This window comes from Polypterus senegalus, chromosome 17 (assembly GCF_016835505.1).
Source record: "Polypterus senegalus isolate Bchr_013 chromosome 17, ASM1683550v1, whole genome shotgun sequence".
NCBI classification, from domain to species: domain Eukaryota; kingdom Metazoa; phylum Chordata; class Cladistia; order Polypteriformes; family Polypteridae; genus Polypterus; species Polypterus senegalus.
This window is the reverse complement of record NC_053170.1, coordinates 92,157,437-92,175,143: the sequence shown is the minus strand read 5'-3', so window position 1 is coordinate 92,175,143 and position 17,707 is coordinate 92,157,437. Positions and strand designations below refer to the sequence as shown.

Genomic DNA, 17,707 nt, shown 5'->3' with positions numbered 1-17,707 from the left:
TAGAATACTTGCCCCTCTGCTTAGATGTTTTCTCCAAGCCAGTTTAAGCTTTTCCTTCAGATCTCAAGGTTAGGTTAATTAGAAATTATAAATGAAGTGAATGTGTGCCTGTAAGAGAGTGTGCTCTGCAACTGACTGGCAACACAGCCAGGGTTTGTTGCAGTATACAAAGTTCCTCATTGCAAGTAACGGGGATCGCATTTGTTCTCCAGTGTTGACTGAATACTAAAATCATACACTGGCACTGAGGAATACGCAGTTATTTCTATGTCTAAGGAGAGCACTATCAGTTAGGACATGTATAAGTTAATAATTCACATCTCACATAGATCTACTAATAAAAGCCTGTATCTCCTCATACTTTTGACCTCCACACACTTTTCATGACATGTACAAACTTAGATGTGTGTGCAATGCTAAAATATCTTAACCAGCATGAAGTGGACAATTGCATGCTAATTTTCTATGTACCACCTTGCCAAAGACCAGCACTGCAGCTCCAGTTTAGTTAAGAGCATGGAAGGCAGAAACCAAACATTTTGATGGTATAGCGGTGCTTCTCTGCAATATGAATATTGTTGCTGTTGGCAGTCTCAATCAGTTTCTGTTACACGCCATCTCACTCTTTAGCATCACTAAGACAGGGCTCATGGGACTCCTGTTTGTTTTTCCCTGAAAGTCCCCACTTTCTTTCTCGAAACCTCCCCAGACTTGTCAAAGTACACATTTTCATTAAACCTCACCCAGCCTGTGAAGCGCTTGCAGTCAGCTGCCTCGCCTACCCAGCCTGTGAATAGCACCACAACATGTTTTTAAAAATGTTTTTCAGGGACTCTCCCACAACTTTGGTTTTCAGATATTCAAAGTCTAAAAAGTTAATCAGTGGCCTCAGTCCCCACCTGCATTTCACACCTTGGTTTCTTCCCAGCAGTAAAGTTAATGCTGTTGGGACCCTGAACTACATAAGAAGTTTAGAAAGATGGATGGATATTATCAAAGCTCAAATAATGCAGTAGGTTTATCAGTCATCTCTTAAGGGACTACATACATTCTTTATCAGATCAATTAGGTTGTATACCATTACACAGTGGATTTGGGGTCTTAAGGTCCTCTAACTTGTTTTAGTACTTCCCCAGCATTTGTCTCACATTGTTGCTTGATTGGCTATCTTGCACGTCACTTTCCACTTGTTTTGGTCCAGTGCATCCTCATTTTGATGTTCAGTGTCTTCCTTGAGTTGGTCAAGCCACCGCTTTTTTGGCTGACCACAGGGGTCTTCCCCAGTAGGATAAGGTTGTTGGGTTTATAAACAATTTTAAAAAAAAAAAAAAAAACTGAATTTCCCCTTGGGATTAATAAAGTATCTGTCTGTCTAATCCTATTCCCTCTGATATTCCAGCATTTTGCCTCTTAAGTTGTAAATTTGTGCAGTATGCGTATGAACTGGCATTCTGCTCATGATTCTTTTTGCTCCTTATGTTGCCTGAATAAACTCCTTGGAACCTGTTGGGCATTGCATTTTTAAAATGTGTTAAATCCACTGTTTGATGGCCAGTAGGCAGTCAATATGTGGACACCCCCACGAATCTAGTGCAGCTCTATGTGTTCTCTCATAGAACAGAGTGTAGCTAGTTTTTGGGCAAAAAAAAAGAACCATCAGCGCCTTCCACAAACAGATGGTATTAGACCACAGCCTTGAATCTGTAACCCACAGATCCTTGAAAAAGCACATTTATGTGTTAGTTAGCCATCCATGAATGATCTTGACTGGATTTGCAGGAGCCTGACCACTAGCAGAAGTGATGCCAAGGCGCCATATCGTATGACCTGGTCTATGATACAAGTTCATAGGGGCAGTAGGCATTCCTGGAGGAAGAGGAGAAAGAGTTGCATGATTTACTTTGCCAATGATACCAATTACAGAATCATTTTTTCGTCATGTTTTAAAGGCCCATAGTGAGAAAACCTCTACCCTGGATGTACAGTGAAATGATGTGCTTGTTATCCTGGCTGCTTCACTTTATAACTTACAATTAGAAGTCTTATTTACCACCATGTGGGTGGGCCTCAGGAAGGTTAAATATAGTGACCTTGCAGGCTGTTTGTATATTTAGTATTGTACAACTTCAGGAGTGGCAATTTCTCGCATTCAGGTGGCAATCCATATGTGGGTAATTATGCCTGAAACATAAATCCCAAGAAAAAAGACTCGGCACCCAATTATTTTCACACCTTTCATCTAAGATATCACTTAACTCAACTTAAAACACTGTTACGTCATGTGAGCATCCTACAAAGGGGAGAAAAACTTTAGAAATGAGCTGGAGCTCTCCTTTATCAGTGGATATCAAGTAGAAGTGCCTAACGGGAATTCCTGTGCCAAGCCATACTGATACCATACCAGCAAGCCAACGACTACCCTTTGCATATTCATACCCCGGCCTGCCCATCATATGAAGGACTCCCTGGCCTCCACCCAAATGCACACAGCTGAAAGACTCTCAGAAATCTATCTGTCAAAAAATACCATGTAAGATAGTGAGCACTAGCTGGTGGCTACTCAGAAGAGGGCTTTTAAAATGCTTACTTACTGTGTAAAATGGCTCGAGTTGGTACATGTGAAAGTACTATATTCAAGAAGATTGATGGAATGTGATACTGCTTAGATGTCAGACAATGTAACAAGGTTATACTAAATTTCTGAAACTTCTTAATCCAATTCAAGATCACAGGGATAGATAGCATGACAACACTGGACTGGTTGCCAGCTCATACACCGGGGCACACTCATGCACATATCCACAACAGGTCAACTAAGAATCATTAACCTAACACGAGGAGAAAAATCCACATAGACCACTGGAAACATTACAATACATGCCCAGGGTAACTAGGTGTGGGATTGAACAGAACACTGGATTCATGATGCAGCAGTGTTAACCACTGAACTAAAATGCTGTCCTTTTTGAGTTCTATTTGGATTAAATAAAAACTGGCTTTGCTCTGTGGCAGCAAGGTGATGGATGGCCAGTGCTACTGCCTGTATTTGTTTGCCATCAGTATGACATTTGTGTATTTCTGTGATGGACTTGTGTCCTGCTCATTGTTGGACTCTTCCACATGATGATACCAGAGTTTGCTCTAGCTCCAGACAGCCAGGATAAAAAAGTGGGTTTGGAAAACAGATGCAAGGATTAGTATAATGTTCTTTTTATCTTTATGATATCGTTAGCAGTGAAAGGTGATTTGGATCTGCTCATTTGCTTTGCAGTTGTGCTTGTAATAAGCATTAATCCTCAAAACAACCGCCCTTAATTTTGTTCTCTTATCCATCAGAACTGAGCAGGATAATAATCCCTTACACCTTCTTCCCCCCTTGGGCTGGAACTCTGCCAGACATTGGCCCTAAAGCTCTCCTGGCACAGTGCCATGCTGCTAACACCACTAAATAATGAAATCGCAACCCCAAAACTCTGCCCTCTGGCACCCAGCCACCTTGTAATTTTTTACATTTGCCTGGCAGCAGTTTCTGCTTGTCCCTCTTTAATTTCATTTTACAAATCTTTACTAAATACCTCCTTTCCTATTTTTGCTCTAGTTTCATCTATGGCTTACTGTGTAGGATTTTGCTAAAATTTGTGTGTGCAGTAAGGGACTCAAAGCAGGAACCAACTAGTGTCTTTACATAAAGTACATGTGTGTCCTCTCCAAGACTGGTTTTACAAACTACATGAATTATCCATTAAGTTTTGTGAGTTCTGTTTAATCTAGTTTAGTGTGATGGGAGCCAGAACCAATCCTGGAACAAACCCTAGATGGGTGTCAGTCACCCTACTCTTATACATTCAGGGTCAATTAACCAAACCAACATGAATATAAGATGAGGGCGAACATGCAAAATTCACACAGATAGGCACTGGACCTGAATTCAAAAGGTGTGAACACTAATCGCTGCCAGCGTGGCACTCACACATCTTGAATGTAATATTGTGAACAGTTTTTATAGGTCATATGTTTGTGAATTGCCATTTAGTTAGATCAGATGTCTCTTTTGTGAAAGAAATGTTTTCATTCCCATAGGCCTAACTGCAAAACAAAGGATAGAGAGGGATGGGGAATGGAATCGGACTGCGTTTTTGTGGTTTTTTTTTTTGGGAGTCCTATCCTTTAGCCCCTCAGTAACTCGCTTATCAGCAGAATTATTTACTAAAGGCTCACTGCGGTGAATGTGACCCTTTAGTACAAAGTTTTATGATTCAACTGGGGGGTCATGACCCTTCAAACAGAACATCTGGTACAAAATGTCACACTGAGACATTCTCTGAGCAGCAGTCTTTGATTTAATGGGTGCGTGCAGTGCATTATTTACTCCAGACTCTAACCAGCATTACTGTATTTCATCTTATACATTTGCATGATAAGCTCCGACTTTGAATTTAATTAAGCAGATTTTAGAATGTTATGCTTTCATTCTGAATTCTTCTCGTGAAAGGCACCATATAAAAGTGTTTTATTTAGTGTGATTTGGTGGTACAATGGTCAGAATTGCTGCCTCACAGCTCCAGGAGACTGGATTTCAATCCAGGCCTGGTCACTCTCCCTACATGTTGCCTCAATACCTGTGTTTTTTTTCTTGGTAGTTCAGTTTCCCAGTCAAACTAACTATCTAATCTCTAATATGGCCCTGTATGAGTATGTATGGATGTGTGCCATGGTGTCCTGGTAATTGATTTCTGCTTTATTGCCAATGCTTCTAAGTAAGCTTTAGCCCCTGCTTCACAGTGGTGTTACCTATGTAAATTGATTGATTGAATGATTGATTGATTGGTCACAATCTGTTTTTTGCTTTGGGTTGGTGCTCACAATGTAAGGTCCGTTCATTTTCCAACCCACCAGCTCTGTTCATTATAGAGTTGTGAGGCTATGAAAGTTGACTTAAACAGTATTAATTGGCCAAAAGTTTGTAACATAATATTTTCAAATCCATGTAACTGAATATGAGGTCACAAGGGGCTCGAGCCTATCACGGAGGTCCTAGGTGGAGCTGGCCCTGGGTGGCTCATTCACACAGGGCAAATCAAACTAACCAGTATTTTTCTAAATATACGGGAGGAAAGCTAGAGTGTCATAGCATTGCAGTGCCTTCTTCAACAACACAATCGTAATTCTGAGCCTCCACTGAACCACAGAAAGCATTTATTTTTCACAATGTTGGTTCAAGCTATTTAAGTAAAGTCTGTTCATTTTACATCAGCACTGGACCCTTCCATTCTTGTCACCTTGTTTAGCTGTACATCAAACTTTGTAAACTATGTATAGCAGGAGCAGAATATTAAGCATGTGGAAGACATTTTACATGAACACGGGGAGAACATGCAGAGAAAAACATGGGGCCAAGCCAGATACATAACGAAAGAGAAAAGACTGCTAACTGGATTTGATGGTCTTATTTGCCTGATGTTTAATGGCGCTTTGAAGTTTTCTCTATAAAATAATGAGTGTGTGACTGATTGAGATGCTTACAGGAGAGCATATAAATCAGTTGATTGTAATCCCTTATTTTCGTTGTATCTAATGCTCCCTATTAAAGTTGCTGTATAAAATAAGGTTTAGTTGATTGATTGGACTTGATCACTTAGTTTGTCATGTGGTGTTGCTAAATTTTGGTTCATTAAATGAGAATACATTTTTCAAACAATGAGACCAATGTTTTTATTGGGAAAATTCAAATGGATTAGTCTCTTGATGACAAGTCACGTGTTCTTCAAACAGACTTAGAAAGGTCATTCAGAAAACTGTAGAAAATGAGCCACCAGCGAACATGTCCAAGGGTTGGAATATTTATCAAACTATACCAATGGAGATAAATAGTCTGATAAAGCTACTGCCTGAATTCCCTCAATTTACAAAGGATCAAAAGTGAAATTCCCCCACCTCACAAACCCAGCAAACACCAGAGTCCATAGAGCACTCTGCTATTAAACAAACATTAAAAAATAAACAAGAAATGAAGCAAGTTAAAGGTTCAAAGCAGTTGATTGTGCAAAATGTTGAGCCTTTTGGTTAACATGCATTCATTCAGCCTCATCTAATCTCTGCTCCTAAGGAGGGCTTTAGCCTTACTAAACCTCAGCTCACTAAAATAAATTGAGATGTGTGCTGAGGGGAATAAAAAGTATAACTTTGAATGTTTCATTTATCAATCTGCTTCCAACATATAAAACACACAAATGTATCAAGTCTAAATACACTGCTCCATACTGGGTTAAAGATCAATTAAGCAAGAAATCTATTATTATTGAACATGCTACAGTATAAATTAATGAATTATGCTAAACCATACTGTTGAGACATGGCAGAGCGAACCTGTGGATTCATGCAGTCCACATCAGATTCTAACCCTACCATCTGCATGTCACAGCGCCAACTGAGATTCATCACTCCAGGCAACATTTTCCAAATCTTCAGTCAACCAGTTTTGGTGAGCACATACCTGTTGTACCCTTTACTGACTGAAGTGGACCCCAGTAAGGTTTTCTGTTGCCACAGGCCACCCTTTTCAAGGTCAGACACATTGTGTGTTCTGAGGTAGGTCCTGTTGTAAATAGCGGTTAGCTGAGGATTGGTAGCCTTTCTTTTAGCCTCAATATGACTAGCAATTTAACTCTTGTCTTTTCGCATTAGAAAAACTGACACTCACTGAAGGCTTTTTGTTTACTTCACCATTCTGTGAAAACTCTTGAGACTGCGGTGTGTGGAAATCTCAAGAGTAGAGCTGCAAAAACAATCATGCTCCAGTCACAGTCCCTTAGGACAAGTGTCGGCCTTTCTAATGTTTGGTCCAACTACAGCTTAACCCCCTGGTTATAGCTGCAGCTCGATATACTGTATGCAGCATTCAGATTGGACCTGATAAAGTGACCATCAAGTGCAAAGTAGAAGACCCTGGATGTCTTCTACACATTCATGTGTTGAGTGCACCAGCAGTGGAAGAAATGCCATCATTTCATTGAAATTTACACATTATTTTATTGAATTGTTTCATATTATATTGGTATCACATGAAAGCTTTAAATGTGCTATACAGAGAACAGATGATGAGTTTAGGATTTTTTTTTTCAAATGACTTAGCAGAGATGATTTGAATTTGCATTTCTATTGGCATTCAAGGCTCACCATGGTCCAAAAATCACTTTGTATTTTCATCATCTTCTCAACTTGTGCAGCCTCCTTTTACTTAAGGACACTGAATTTTAATTTTTTTGGCAAGCAATTGTCTCCTTCATGCCAGTTCGTGAGCATTTGAGCTGAAGTCCCTTTTGTGGTCAAGCTCTCCTAAATTTGTATTAAATCAAGCTAGTAAAGGAATGTTGTCATAATGGCTTCTTTTATTAGAATTGCCTTGTGAGCCTTGGTTCACTTTTTGCTTTTTCAGAGGGAGACTCACTTTAACCCTTTGCCTGTCTTTTATTTCTGTCATGCACACACCCATATGATTTGGTAATCCAGAGCAGTTATGAGGAACCAAAGTTCACTGCTAAGGATCATTCTTCAGCCCAATGGGTGGAAGGAAACAGTCCTTTGCTGAGGCCATATGCCGGTTTTTCATTTCACTTTGCTCATCACGTTCCAAAGATTGGGCTTCTGGAGTATGGGGTTCTACAAGTTGTTTGAATTCATGGCTTGACATCCAATTGCTTCCGGGTAGGTCATTGGGCAGGATAAATTCCTGCATATCCTAGAACACAGCGAGAGGTGCAAAATTATCACCCAGTTTGTAAAGCACAATCTATCAGACACTTACATTTTTGTAATTTATATTTTAATTATGCAAACCCTGAATCAAATTCTGAATTAGTGAATTTCATTTATGATTGTTACGGGTGTTTTTTATAGTTCAAGCCACATTAACCCATGGCAGGCCCTGCATGTATAGCCCTCAGGCAAAACATCAGTATTACACTTTCATACCTTTAATTACCAAACATGCCCCACAGCCGTAAAAAGTGAGTTTTTTAAGAGATTGAGATTGACAGTAAGTAATGTTATCAATTAAAGAGGAAAGCTACAGAATGTGAACAGTCTTGCTCACAAAGATTTACACTATGACCAGACTTATCAATAACTGGCTAAAGTTACACATATTCTTCTACTAGTGGGTCTGCACATTCTTCCTGTGTCTGTGTGTTTTGTTTTTCTTCAAGTTCTCTGTATTTTCTCCCATATTCTAAAGACATGCAGATTAAGAGAATTGGGATCTGTAGCATGGCCTCTGTGAGTGAATTATGGGCATGTATGGAAGTGTTCTCTGTGATACTGGCCTTTTGGTCAGGGATTACTCCTGTTTTAGACACTCGCTCCCCAGACACTGAACTGGATAAATGGGTTTAAATATGGATGCATAGATTTTAACTATAATGTATTAGTTAGTATAAGAAATTAGTATATAGCATGAAGGCATGTAACTCGATTAACTAAAGTATGAAACACTGTAAAAATTGTTGTGAATGATTTGACTTTTGTGCGGGATTCACAAACGTGGAGAAACAGATGTGTGAGACCTGCAGGAGATAATAAAGTGGGATAGGGCCTACACTGGCCTGCCAAAAGATTCTCACCCCAAATCAGCCAGTCCCAAGCTACTGTCCACAGGCTGCAGCCTATACAGGCCTAAAAAATGACGAGCTGCTGTTAGAAGTTCAAAACATACACTAATCCCAGGCCTTAATCGCAGCCTATGTGGAGTCATGCATGTTTTCTCCTTGCCTTTGTGGGTCCTGCCCAGGTGCTCTTATTTCCATTTCACCTTCCAGAGAAGTACAGGTTATATTAACTGGCATCTCAATATTTGGCCTGTACAGTGAGTGTGGTGTGTACCCTGTGATGTACTGGTGCCCCATCCAGGGTTAGCTCTTACTTTATGCTCAGTGCTACCAAATAAGGTCCAACCTTTACATTTTGATATGGCTGACTGTTAAACATGCTGTAATAAACAAGGACTGATTGTTTAATTGATCATGCTCTCATTTCTTCACTATACCGTCCATGATTAATTTTTGAACCTACTTATTACAGAGATATGGGACATTTAAAGGTAACATAGAGAGTAAGCAACTAAAAATTAACAGGAGGGGAAACACAGAAGACCAGGTGCAGAAGCTCCTCCATATTTAAAGGTTTTGATAGACAGTACATAAATGCTCCTTTCCAAAACCCTAATCTGTGCAGAGACTGGTCATTAACTGATGAGGACTGATTCTTTCAGAAACAAGGTCTGACACGCTTGCTGTGCCTTTGTTCAATAAGCGGGTATTGCTTCTGGACTAGCTTTGCTGTTTGTGGTTATCCTGCTTGAAGCTTTTGAAACCCACAAAATGCCAGGAGGAAAGGCTAATTCACAGTTTGGGGATGTAACTCATGGTTAATGAATCAGGCGGTGTGAAGTTAGACAGAATGATGACAAGTTGGCCAAAAAAACAAAATACGTCTTTTATTATATATTACGTCGTGGTGAGTGAAGGCTGACAGACAAAAGACAGAGTTCTTCATATTCAGAGTGCAGCAGCCGCCATGCTCCTAACAACCTAATCTTTGACTATTATGTTTTAATTTGTTATACTTCAATCCAAAATGACTTTCAAACTGTATGTGGGAAGTTGTGTTCAATGTGAGCACTGATTAGTGGAGTGACTTGAGAAATCCTGTGGTGGGCATTCAGCCATCAACCTTGTGCCATACTGCCTTCTGATATGAACTTCACCCAGAAAGACACAAGTGTTAGGTTTTCTGCATTCGTTCTTTAGTTTAATGTCCTACATTTCATTAGTATGGATTTCCAGTCTAATCTAGTTCAGCTTTACGAGCTCAGAGTCCATTTGGAAGGATGCTGGTTCTTCCCAGGGAGCACCCATATACATGCCCACTTTTACTCACAAGGGCCAAGTTAGAGTTTCCAATTAATTTCCCAGAGTCCAAAGGTGCAGATCTCATTCATTAAAATTCATTACAAATACCACTTTTCAGCCTACTGCTGTTACTGTCTTTTCAGTATAATCAGCCGCTTGCTCTATTCACCAGTGTGGCAATGTTACAAAACATTCTTCAGTCTTTACTCACCGGAGTTGCCAGAACTTGAAAAGGGGTACACACTCCTCCAAATCTGCAAAGTTTCTGAGCATTAATTCTCCCAAACATACTTCGTCTTGCCTGGCGATTACATAATTTCTTCATTGGTTCGTCTTCAAACAATGCATCAAAAGAGCTCTGCAGGACAATAACAGTTCAAAGGGAGAGCCTTGTTTTCAGCCTGATAAATTAATGCTAAAATATATCAGTAAGCACATGTCTTACGACTTGGCTTCGTTTTCAGTGGCTTAGCGTATTCAAACTGGTGCCACTACCTATCCTGAACTATGCCTTGCATCCAATGCTCCAGCTACCCAAAACTGGAATAAGTGGGTCTAATAGAGAGATAAAGGAACTGATAATCATATAGATATCCAGAAAACTACATACAAACCTTGTGAATGTGTTATTTAAGACATAGAAAGTATAGCAACAAAGAAAGGATATGCTTATTAATCCTGCCTTTCATTTCAAAAAATTAAAGAAAAAAATGAAGGAATCCCATGGAACAGTGCGATGTTAAAGTGGAATCTCTTACATCTATCTGTCTTGTTTCTCAGAGAAAGCACTTTCCTAAAGCCACAATTATAAGGAATGGCTTCTCAATCCATAGGAGCTTTATAGGAAATGCCTACTGGAATAATTCTTTGTTTTGAAAGTCCACCAAGCAAAGTAGAGTACATTTTCTAGAAACCACACACAAATCTTGACTAAACACTTGTTTATTATCTGTCTATTGGTCGTGAGTAGACAGGCGGCCACATTGGTTTCTCAAGTAGTCATAACCCCTCCTAAGTATGTTAAAGAGTAAGTCAGCTTAACGGAAAATTCCTGTTGTTATGCTTCTGGAAAGTCCCTGCTTCACTTATCCCTGGTGTTTAAACTTGTGTGCAGCTGTCTTCAATGAACATGTTTCTCTCCATGGCCTAATGGACAAGTGGTTTGCAGGCTGCAAAGTTTCAGCAGGGCACCCTTCACATGGAGCAACACGTTTTCTGGTTGTCTCTCTGCATAAGGCCCTACTAAGTGATTTGGAACACAATCATGTTCTTTCTTGGAGTAGCCATTATTACCATCAGCTTTATATTGTGCTATCTCCATCATGCAGTCCAGGAGCAGTAGCAGCTGTCCATGACTAAGAGCTCATGACTGCTGTGTCAGGCTGCTGCTTAATTCCAGCTCTTGATGGAGTATAAGTGCAACCCTCAAAGAACTCAGTAAAGTGTTCAGCCAATGTGAACCATCAAAGCCTTCCTGTACATCCATAAACAGGATGCCTTGATTGTTGGTCATCTGTGACTCACTAGCATTGCCAATGCTTTACAATTGTTAAGGGTTTCTTAAAATAAAAAGGTTTCCGATTCCCTCTGCCCCTCACAATACTTCAAACAGCTCCTAACCACCTTATGCTCACCTTACGTTGATGAATGCTCACACTGGGAAGGGTTTGACTGGTTATTGCCTTGTAGCTGGGCTCCCACAATGATCTGGATGCTGACACAGAACAGCGTTCATTCCTCAGCTCTGAAAAACAAATGGGAACTGTCCAAACATTTTGAAAGAGTATTAAAGAAAGTGGAGGGAAAAGCAATAAAACTAAATTTCACAAGCTCCTACCAACAAAGCTGTGTGAGTGGACCTCGGCCTACTGAAATAGCATGCCTGAGCCTGAAAGCATTGCATGGTAAGCCTTCATCCTCATGGTAAGAACTCGGTGAGGGAGACGCCAAAGTTGCAAAACAAAAGGAAGCTTTGTGCAATTATGGATGTGGGAGAACGGGAGGGGCTGCCCAACAAACTTAAACCAGAATGGCATGCTTTATGAATCACACAGACAGCATCTTCTTAGATGCCTGCTGTTTCTCGCATATTTATGATTTGCTTGCTCATTTTTAATTATATCCAATCATCTTTTGGAAGAAGTGTCTGCAAAAATAAACAGCTTAGTACACTAAGGATAAGACACTAACACTAAGGGTTAAGTACCAGGACAATACTAAATTCCAAGCAAGACCTGGTACCTGCCTTGAACCTCAAGCTGCTATTAATATGTGTGCATAGTGCAGTGAAATGATTAGATGAATATCTCTTAAACATACAACATGTTGCCACTCTACAACAGCAGGATAAGTATGCTCTGGTCCCTTCAACTGTGACTTAGATAACACAGGTATAGACTATGGATGGTTATATACCTCATTTCCAACTGGACACATTGTAGTTGGTATCTATCAGTTCATTTAATATGCTCATCTATTTTCAGAACCTGTATCCAATTATATTGTTATGGTAGACTGGAGTCGAAATGCAGCACTGGACAATAAGGCAGGATTCAAATCAGGATGGGGCATCAGTCTTGGGCACACAAATGTGAAAATCTAACCAATCATTTCATCCATCTTCATTTAAATAGTATCTATAGATAAAGATGACTAAATATAACATACATTATATGTATTCATGTATTGGGAAGATGTGCAGATGTCCATATAGTGTAAGAAGTGATTAAGATCAAATCTGAACCGGGAGCTGTTCACTGTACTACTGCTAATTATAATGCAAATGAGCCCACCAGCAATCCTGAAATGCTATTTACTGATAGGAATGTGGCAAAAGGATCACAGCAATTTCTCCAATACACACCTAAAAGGGATGCCAGTCCATTTCAAATGTAAAATTCTTGATGTCAGTCAATGTAATGACATGACTTTGAGTCCGTGGGAGGAATTCAGCCTAAATTGGGGCTTGGGGATCATGCTGAATCAACACAACTGAGGTTCAAGAGTTGTGAGTCCAATCCACCTTACCATTTGCCGTGCACACCCGACAGATGAATCAAATCTAAATGTATTGAGGACTTGTAATTCTATTCCCATTTATTCAGGTTCTCATTTCGCTCTGGAAGAGTGAAAAGTTACACCTGCCGTCAATAAGGATCTAGCAGTCAAGTGCCTTCTTGGATTTCATCTATTGTAAGAGCTAACAATGCTGTGGGCGCTGGCTGACTGTGAACCTTTAGTGATATTTTCTTTAGGAGACGCCACAACATTGTGATTAGGGGACGGGGGGGTGTTTTTGCTGCCACGTTGCCAACTGTGTCAATCTGGACTCAGACACTGTTTTTAGTCTTGCACATTTTTGGTTTCTGCTGCCCGGGATGACACACTTATTCAGTTGGAGATGCTCTCTTACCTTTAATAATGAATTCTTGACCTAAGCTGGCAGTGTCATACTTATGGCATTTGTCCTTGCTGCTCTGGACTGGTGATTCTTCAGTACCCAGGTCTGTTTGCACTGGGGCCCCATTCTGCTTTGTTTCCACTTTGGTCACCTGTCCCCAAGGGCTCCTGAGCACAACACAAATAGTGAAAAGGTTTAGTCAGCATTTGTATTTCTTTGCTGTGAGTTAAGGTTCATAAATCCTTTGCTGTACAATTTGAAAATACCAACTCTCAGGGCTGGTGGCCTGCCCAGGGTTGACTCATGCCTTGTTTCTGAAACAGTGTCTAACTTCTATGACTCAAAACCTGACTAATCATGTTTCATGATGGATGGCCTGGTGAGCACATATCTAGAGATCTGAGTTCCATTACCAACCTCGCCCCTGTTTGTTTTCACCGCATGTTTCCTTTTGTTACCTCCAGGTACATCAGTCTTGCCCCACATCTCATTTATAAGCATCTCAAATTTTGTCCCAGTGTGAATGAGTGAAAGAGTGTGCCACCTATGCCAGACAGGTATCCTGCTTAAATTTAGTTCCATCAATGTGCCTCATGCTGCTGGGATGGGCTCCAGCATGTAATTAAAAAAACAGAGATGGATGCCTCCTGGGAACACTGAGATTAAACCAGAAAGTCAAAGGGCAGCCAAAAGTAGAAAAGGAGGTGCTGTGGACGATGCGTCCTCAAAAGGTTAGAGACCTCCTTCGGAATCTGCTGATCCCATTTGGCCCCAAGCACAATGCATTTCTAGACAAGTGGCCACTAGCAACTGACAGACAGGCCATGGCTGCCAGCATCACTGAACTTCAGCTGTTTTAATTTAACGGGTTTATGGCTCTTCAGCAGCCCTTTATAAATAAATCTGCTGGAAAGTCATCTGCGGCTTCAGTAAGGTGGTTCTGTAAACATCACAAGATTCTGGATGCCCTTAGTTCAGTGTTTCAAAGTAAGCTCTGCTCTGTGACACCTCCAAATGCACCAGACATTAGAATTTCATGACTTACTGATGAAACGACGGACACACAAGCATCATACCAGAAAGCTGTTAAATCTGTCAGAAGCTCAAAGTTGGGAATTATATATGCTGTATTATATTTACTTCTATACTCTATATGGAGAAATTAAAAAAGGAGATTCAGAATGATGATGTACAAATGGACTTCAATAATTCTAGCATCTTCACCAAAGCAAAGGCGAGCAGAATTGAACCATAAGCCTAGGAATGAACTCCACTGAATAGATACCAGGATGCCCAGTTCCCCAGATAAATTCTCTGTTTTCAGTTAACCTGAGGTCAGAGAATCTAAGGTGAGCAGAGTAAGCAGTTAAAGGATTTGAATTCATCATTAGCTGGGAGACCGTAGCTACAGAATTTCCCTGTGTATGCCAGGAGATTCATCAGGAAGCACTATACTTTGGGAATGACTGCCTCTCTGATAAGAAAAAAGATGGCAATGGAGTGAGAGGAAGAACAACCCAGACTTTTGGTTAATCCTTCCCTAGGATCCCAAGAACTGTGGCTAAAGGAATGGATTGCTTAGCCATCTAAAGTCACACACATAACTTTAATAGGCATCATTCCTGTCTGAGTGACCATAGAGAAAGGGAGAAACCTGTAAACCATTCTTTTTGGTGCGCCATGTGTTGCTGGCCAAATACAGTTTTTATCACTAGTTACCGGGGGTGTTGGTACGTTGAAGGGTTTTCGAGATTCCACCTCTTGTCCTGTCCAAAGGTCCCCACAAACCTGCCACCCAAAGTCCAGATTCTTGCTGTTTGGTCAGCTGATGCACTCATAATAAAAGACTGTGAATGAAGGGAGAAGTGCTGTGCACTGACGATGGTGCCCAAGTGAGCCTTCCAGCTGAACAACAGTGGGGGGTCCAGAGAAGATTTCTGTTGACGATGGCAAAATACAAAACAGAGTTAACATTACTGGTGGTATGTATTCTGGTATCCACCCATGAATCCATTTTCAGTAACACTTGAGGATAAACTGAACTAGATTCACAGAAACACTAGAATGTTTTTCTTCAAATGGAGAACCAGAGACGCATGGAATAAGTGACCAAGTAATGTGGTGAGAAAACATGGGGAGACAGAGCCTGGATTGAAGAGGATGTGCTGCCCTGATAGGATAAAGAAATGAAACCTCTTATGAGGAAGTGGAGCTTGGAAAGAAAGGATTTCCAGGTGTCATAGGATAAGGGAGTCTCCTCTCCTCGGGACTACATGGGGAATAAAGAATCACAGATTTTCTGAAGGTTTACCTAGTACTTAAAAAGTATACCGTAGCATGTACTTGATGAAACCTAATGGAGACCAAACAATATGTACATTGTGCAAAGTACATCTTTAGTCCAGGACTGGGCTTTGCAGCTGAAAACATAGACACCAGCAGTTTTCATGAAGTATCAACATTAGGACAGTGTTTAAAACGGCTAACAGAAGGGTGAGCTATATAGCACAATGTGTAGAATACAAGACGAGTTATGCTTAAGTTAATAATGCACTAGTGAGGCCTCACTTGGAGAACTCTGCACAGTTTTGGTCTCCGAATTACAAAAAAGACATAGCAATGCTAGGTGCCAGTCCAATACAAATCACCCACACCAATTTAAGGGGCAGTAGTTAAGCTTATAGCTGTTCATGGGTAGAACATTCAGATCCCACATGGAAGTCACAGCATTTACGAATCAACCTCTGGTCCAGGGGCAGCAAAGTAACCATGATACCTGCTGCACCATCATGCCTCTCACCTGGTCGATTATCTGGAGTCCATAATCTACAATATTCCACACTCTGATTGTGCCAGCTGTATCCCCTGATACAAGATACCTGTTCAGCTCATCAGTTGAGAGAGCGAGGACCGACTCCTCAGGCTCTGCTGGTGCATAGAAGTAGCCTAAAATAATTGGGAGACAAAAAACAAACCCAAAAAAACAGAATCAATTGAGCATTAATGTTTGATGTTTTCAACATATCATTTACATTGTGAAGTGCCATGTGATGGTGCAAGCTTTTAACGGCACTATATACACAGAGTTGCCAGTTTATTATGTACACATCCTACATTCCATGGTTCAGATTTAATTGAGTTTTGTAACGGGCACAAAACAAGTGACCTTAGGTAACTTTGAACAGGACATGACAGTTGATGCTAGACGTGTCTGAGTTTGCTTTCCCTTCGTCCTGGATCTTAAGTGTATCATGCATCTTTGGGATGAGGCAGACAGAGCTATTCACAGCAAAACTGCAAAACCTTCCAATTGGCAGCCACTTTTCAATACAAAAAATTTCTGTAGGATACAACAACATCTTGGAGAGCTCACGTACAGATGAATTTATGCAGTTCTGAAAGCCAAAAGAGGCAGGACATGCTGCTAGACAGGTGGGTCTAAGAAACTGGCAATTGAGTGTAGAAATGCCCAAAATGCAGTGAAGTGTGTTTTCTGGTTTACTGCTGTCTGTGAATTAGGCTTAATTGTACTGCCTTACTGTTGCTGTGTCTTGATCCTGACAAACTCCACCAGTGAATTTCACCAGCCTCAGAGCTGACAAGAATAGATTTGCTGGTCCAGGTCTTACTGGTGGCACGGTGCTGGAGAAAGAGGAGCTTATCTACAGGAGCTGGAGAGCTGAGGAAGAAAGGTTTTCATTTAGTCATGTTTACACACAAAAACATTACATTTGCCTTCTCTGTTGCATCCAATGACAGATCAAATATCAAAAGTATTTTTGAAAACAAATTCTTTGTCAAGTGCTTCTAGCAGTTTGATAGTATGTTTTCCCGGATGCATATGAAAACTCTTCAGTCTTAGAATTTTATCATCTCCTATATTCCTTATTACAAAACCATATGGCACTGAGAAGAAAGGAACTTTATGAGCAATTTGTGTGGGTCTTTAAAGCGACCGTCCTCACTGATTTACTGAGGTTAAGTTGTGCATGTAATGGATGTCTGTCATCGCTTCCCTAAGTCACACACTTACCAAATCATCTACATCAGCCCCAAGAGCTTTAGCTGCATGTTTGGTAATCTGCCGGAGCCTTTTTAATATTACCAGGCAATGCAGCTGAAAGTGATGACAGACTGGATCACACTGCAATAAAAGGACAACATGAGGTCCGTGTCCAATTTAAATAGTCTAGAATTTACAGAGGAGAAATATGCACTAATTGCATTTAGAATGTTTATTTTTATATAAATATTCCAGTTACGATTATTATTATTATTAAGTATTTATGTTCAGTCACTACTTCTACCTAGAACAGTGATGTGTGAACTTTCAGATTTCTGCCCCTCAAAGATCATTTCTTTAGCCTTTTTTTTTTTTTTTTAATTAATTTTATTGCAATCC

The 17,707-nt window shown here is 40.4% G+C and overlaps 1 protein-coding gene across 2 annotated transcripts in view; it reads right to left on the bottom strand.

The window, feature by feature from the left end:
- Window positions 1–7,036: 7,036 nt before the first annotated feature.
- LOC120517406 (WD repeat-containing protein on Y chromosome) overlaps window positions 7,037–17,707 on the bottom strand; it is a 96,965-nt gene continuing 86,294 nt past the window's right edge. For both annotated transcript variants that reach the window (XM_039739722.1, XM_039739721.1), the window contains 7 exons: window positions 16,845–16,984; window positions 16,106–16,251; window positions 15,025–15,242; window positions 13,318–13,472; window positions 11,540–11,649; window positions 10,117–10,263; window positions 7,037–7,738 (listed from right to left, as the gene is read on the bottom strand). In XM_039739722.1, coding sequence (XP_039595656.1) covers window positions 7,538–7,738; window positions 10,117–10,263; window positions 11,540–11,649; window positions 13,318–13,472; window positions 15,025–15,242; window positions 16,106–16,251; window positions 16,845–16,984 — 1,117 coding nt within the window. In that variant the 3' untranslated portion in view covers window positions 7,037–7,537. The remainder of the gene's footprint in view (window positions 7,739–10,116; window positions 10,264–11,539; window positions 11,650–13,317; window positions 13,473–15,024; window positions 15,243–16,105; window positions 16,252–16,844; window positions 16,985–17,707) is intronic.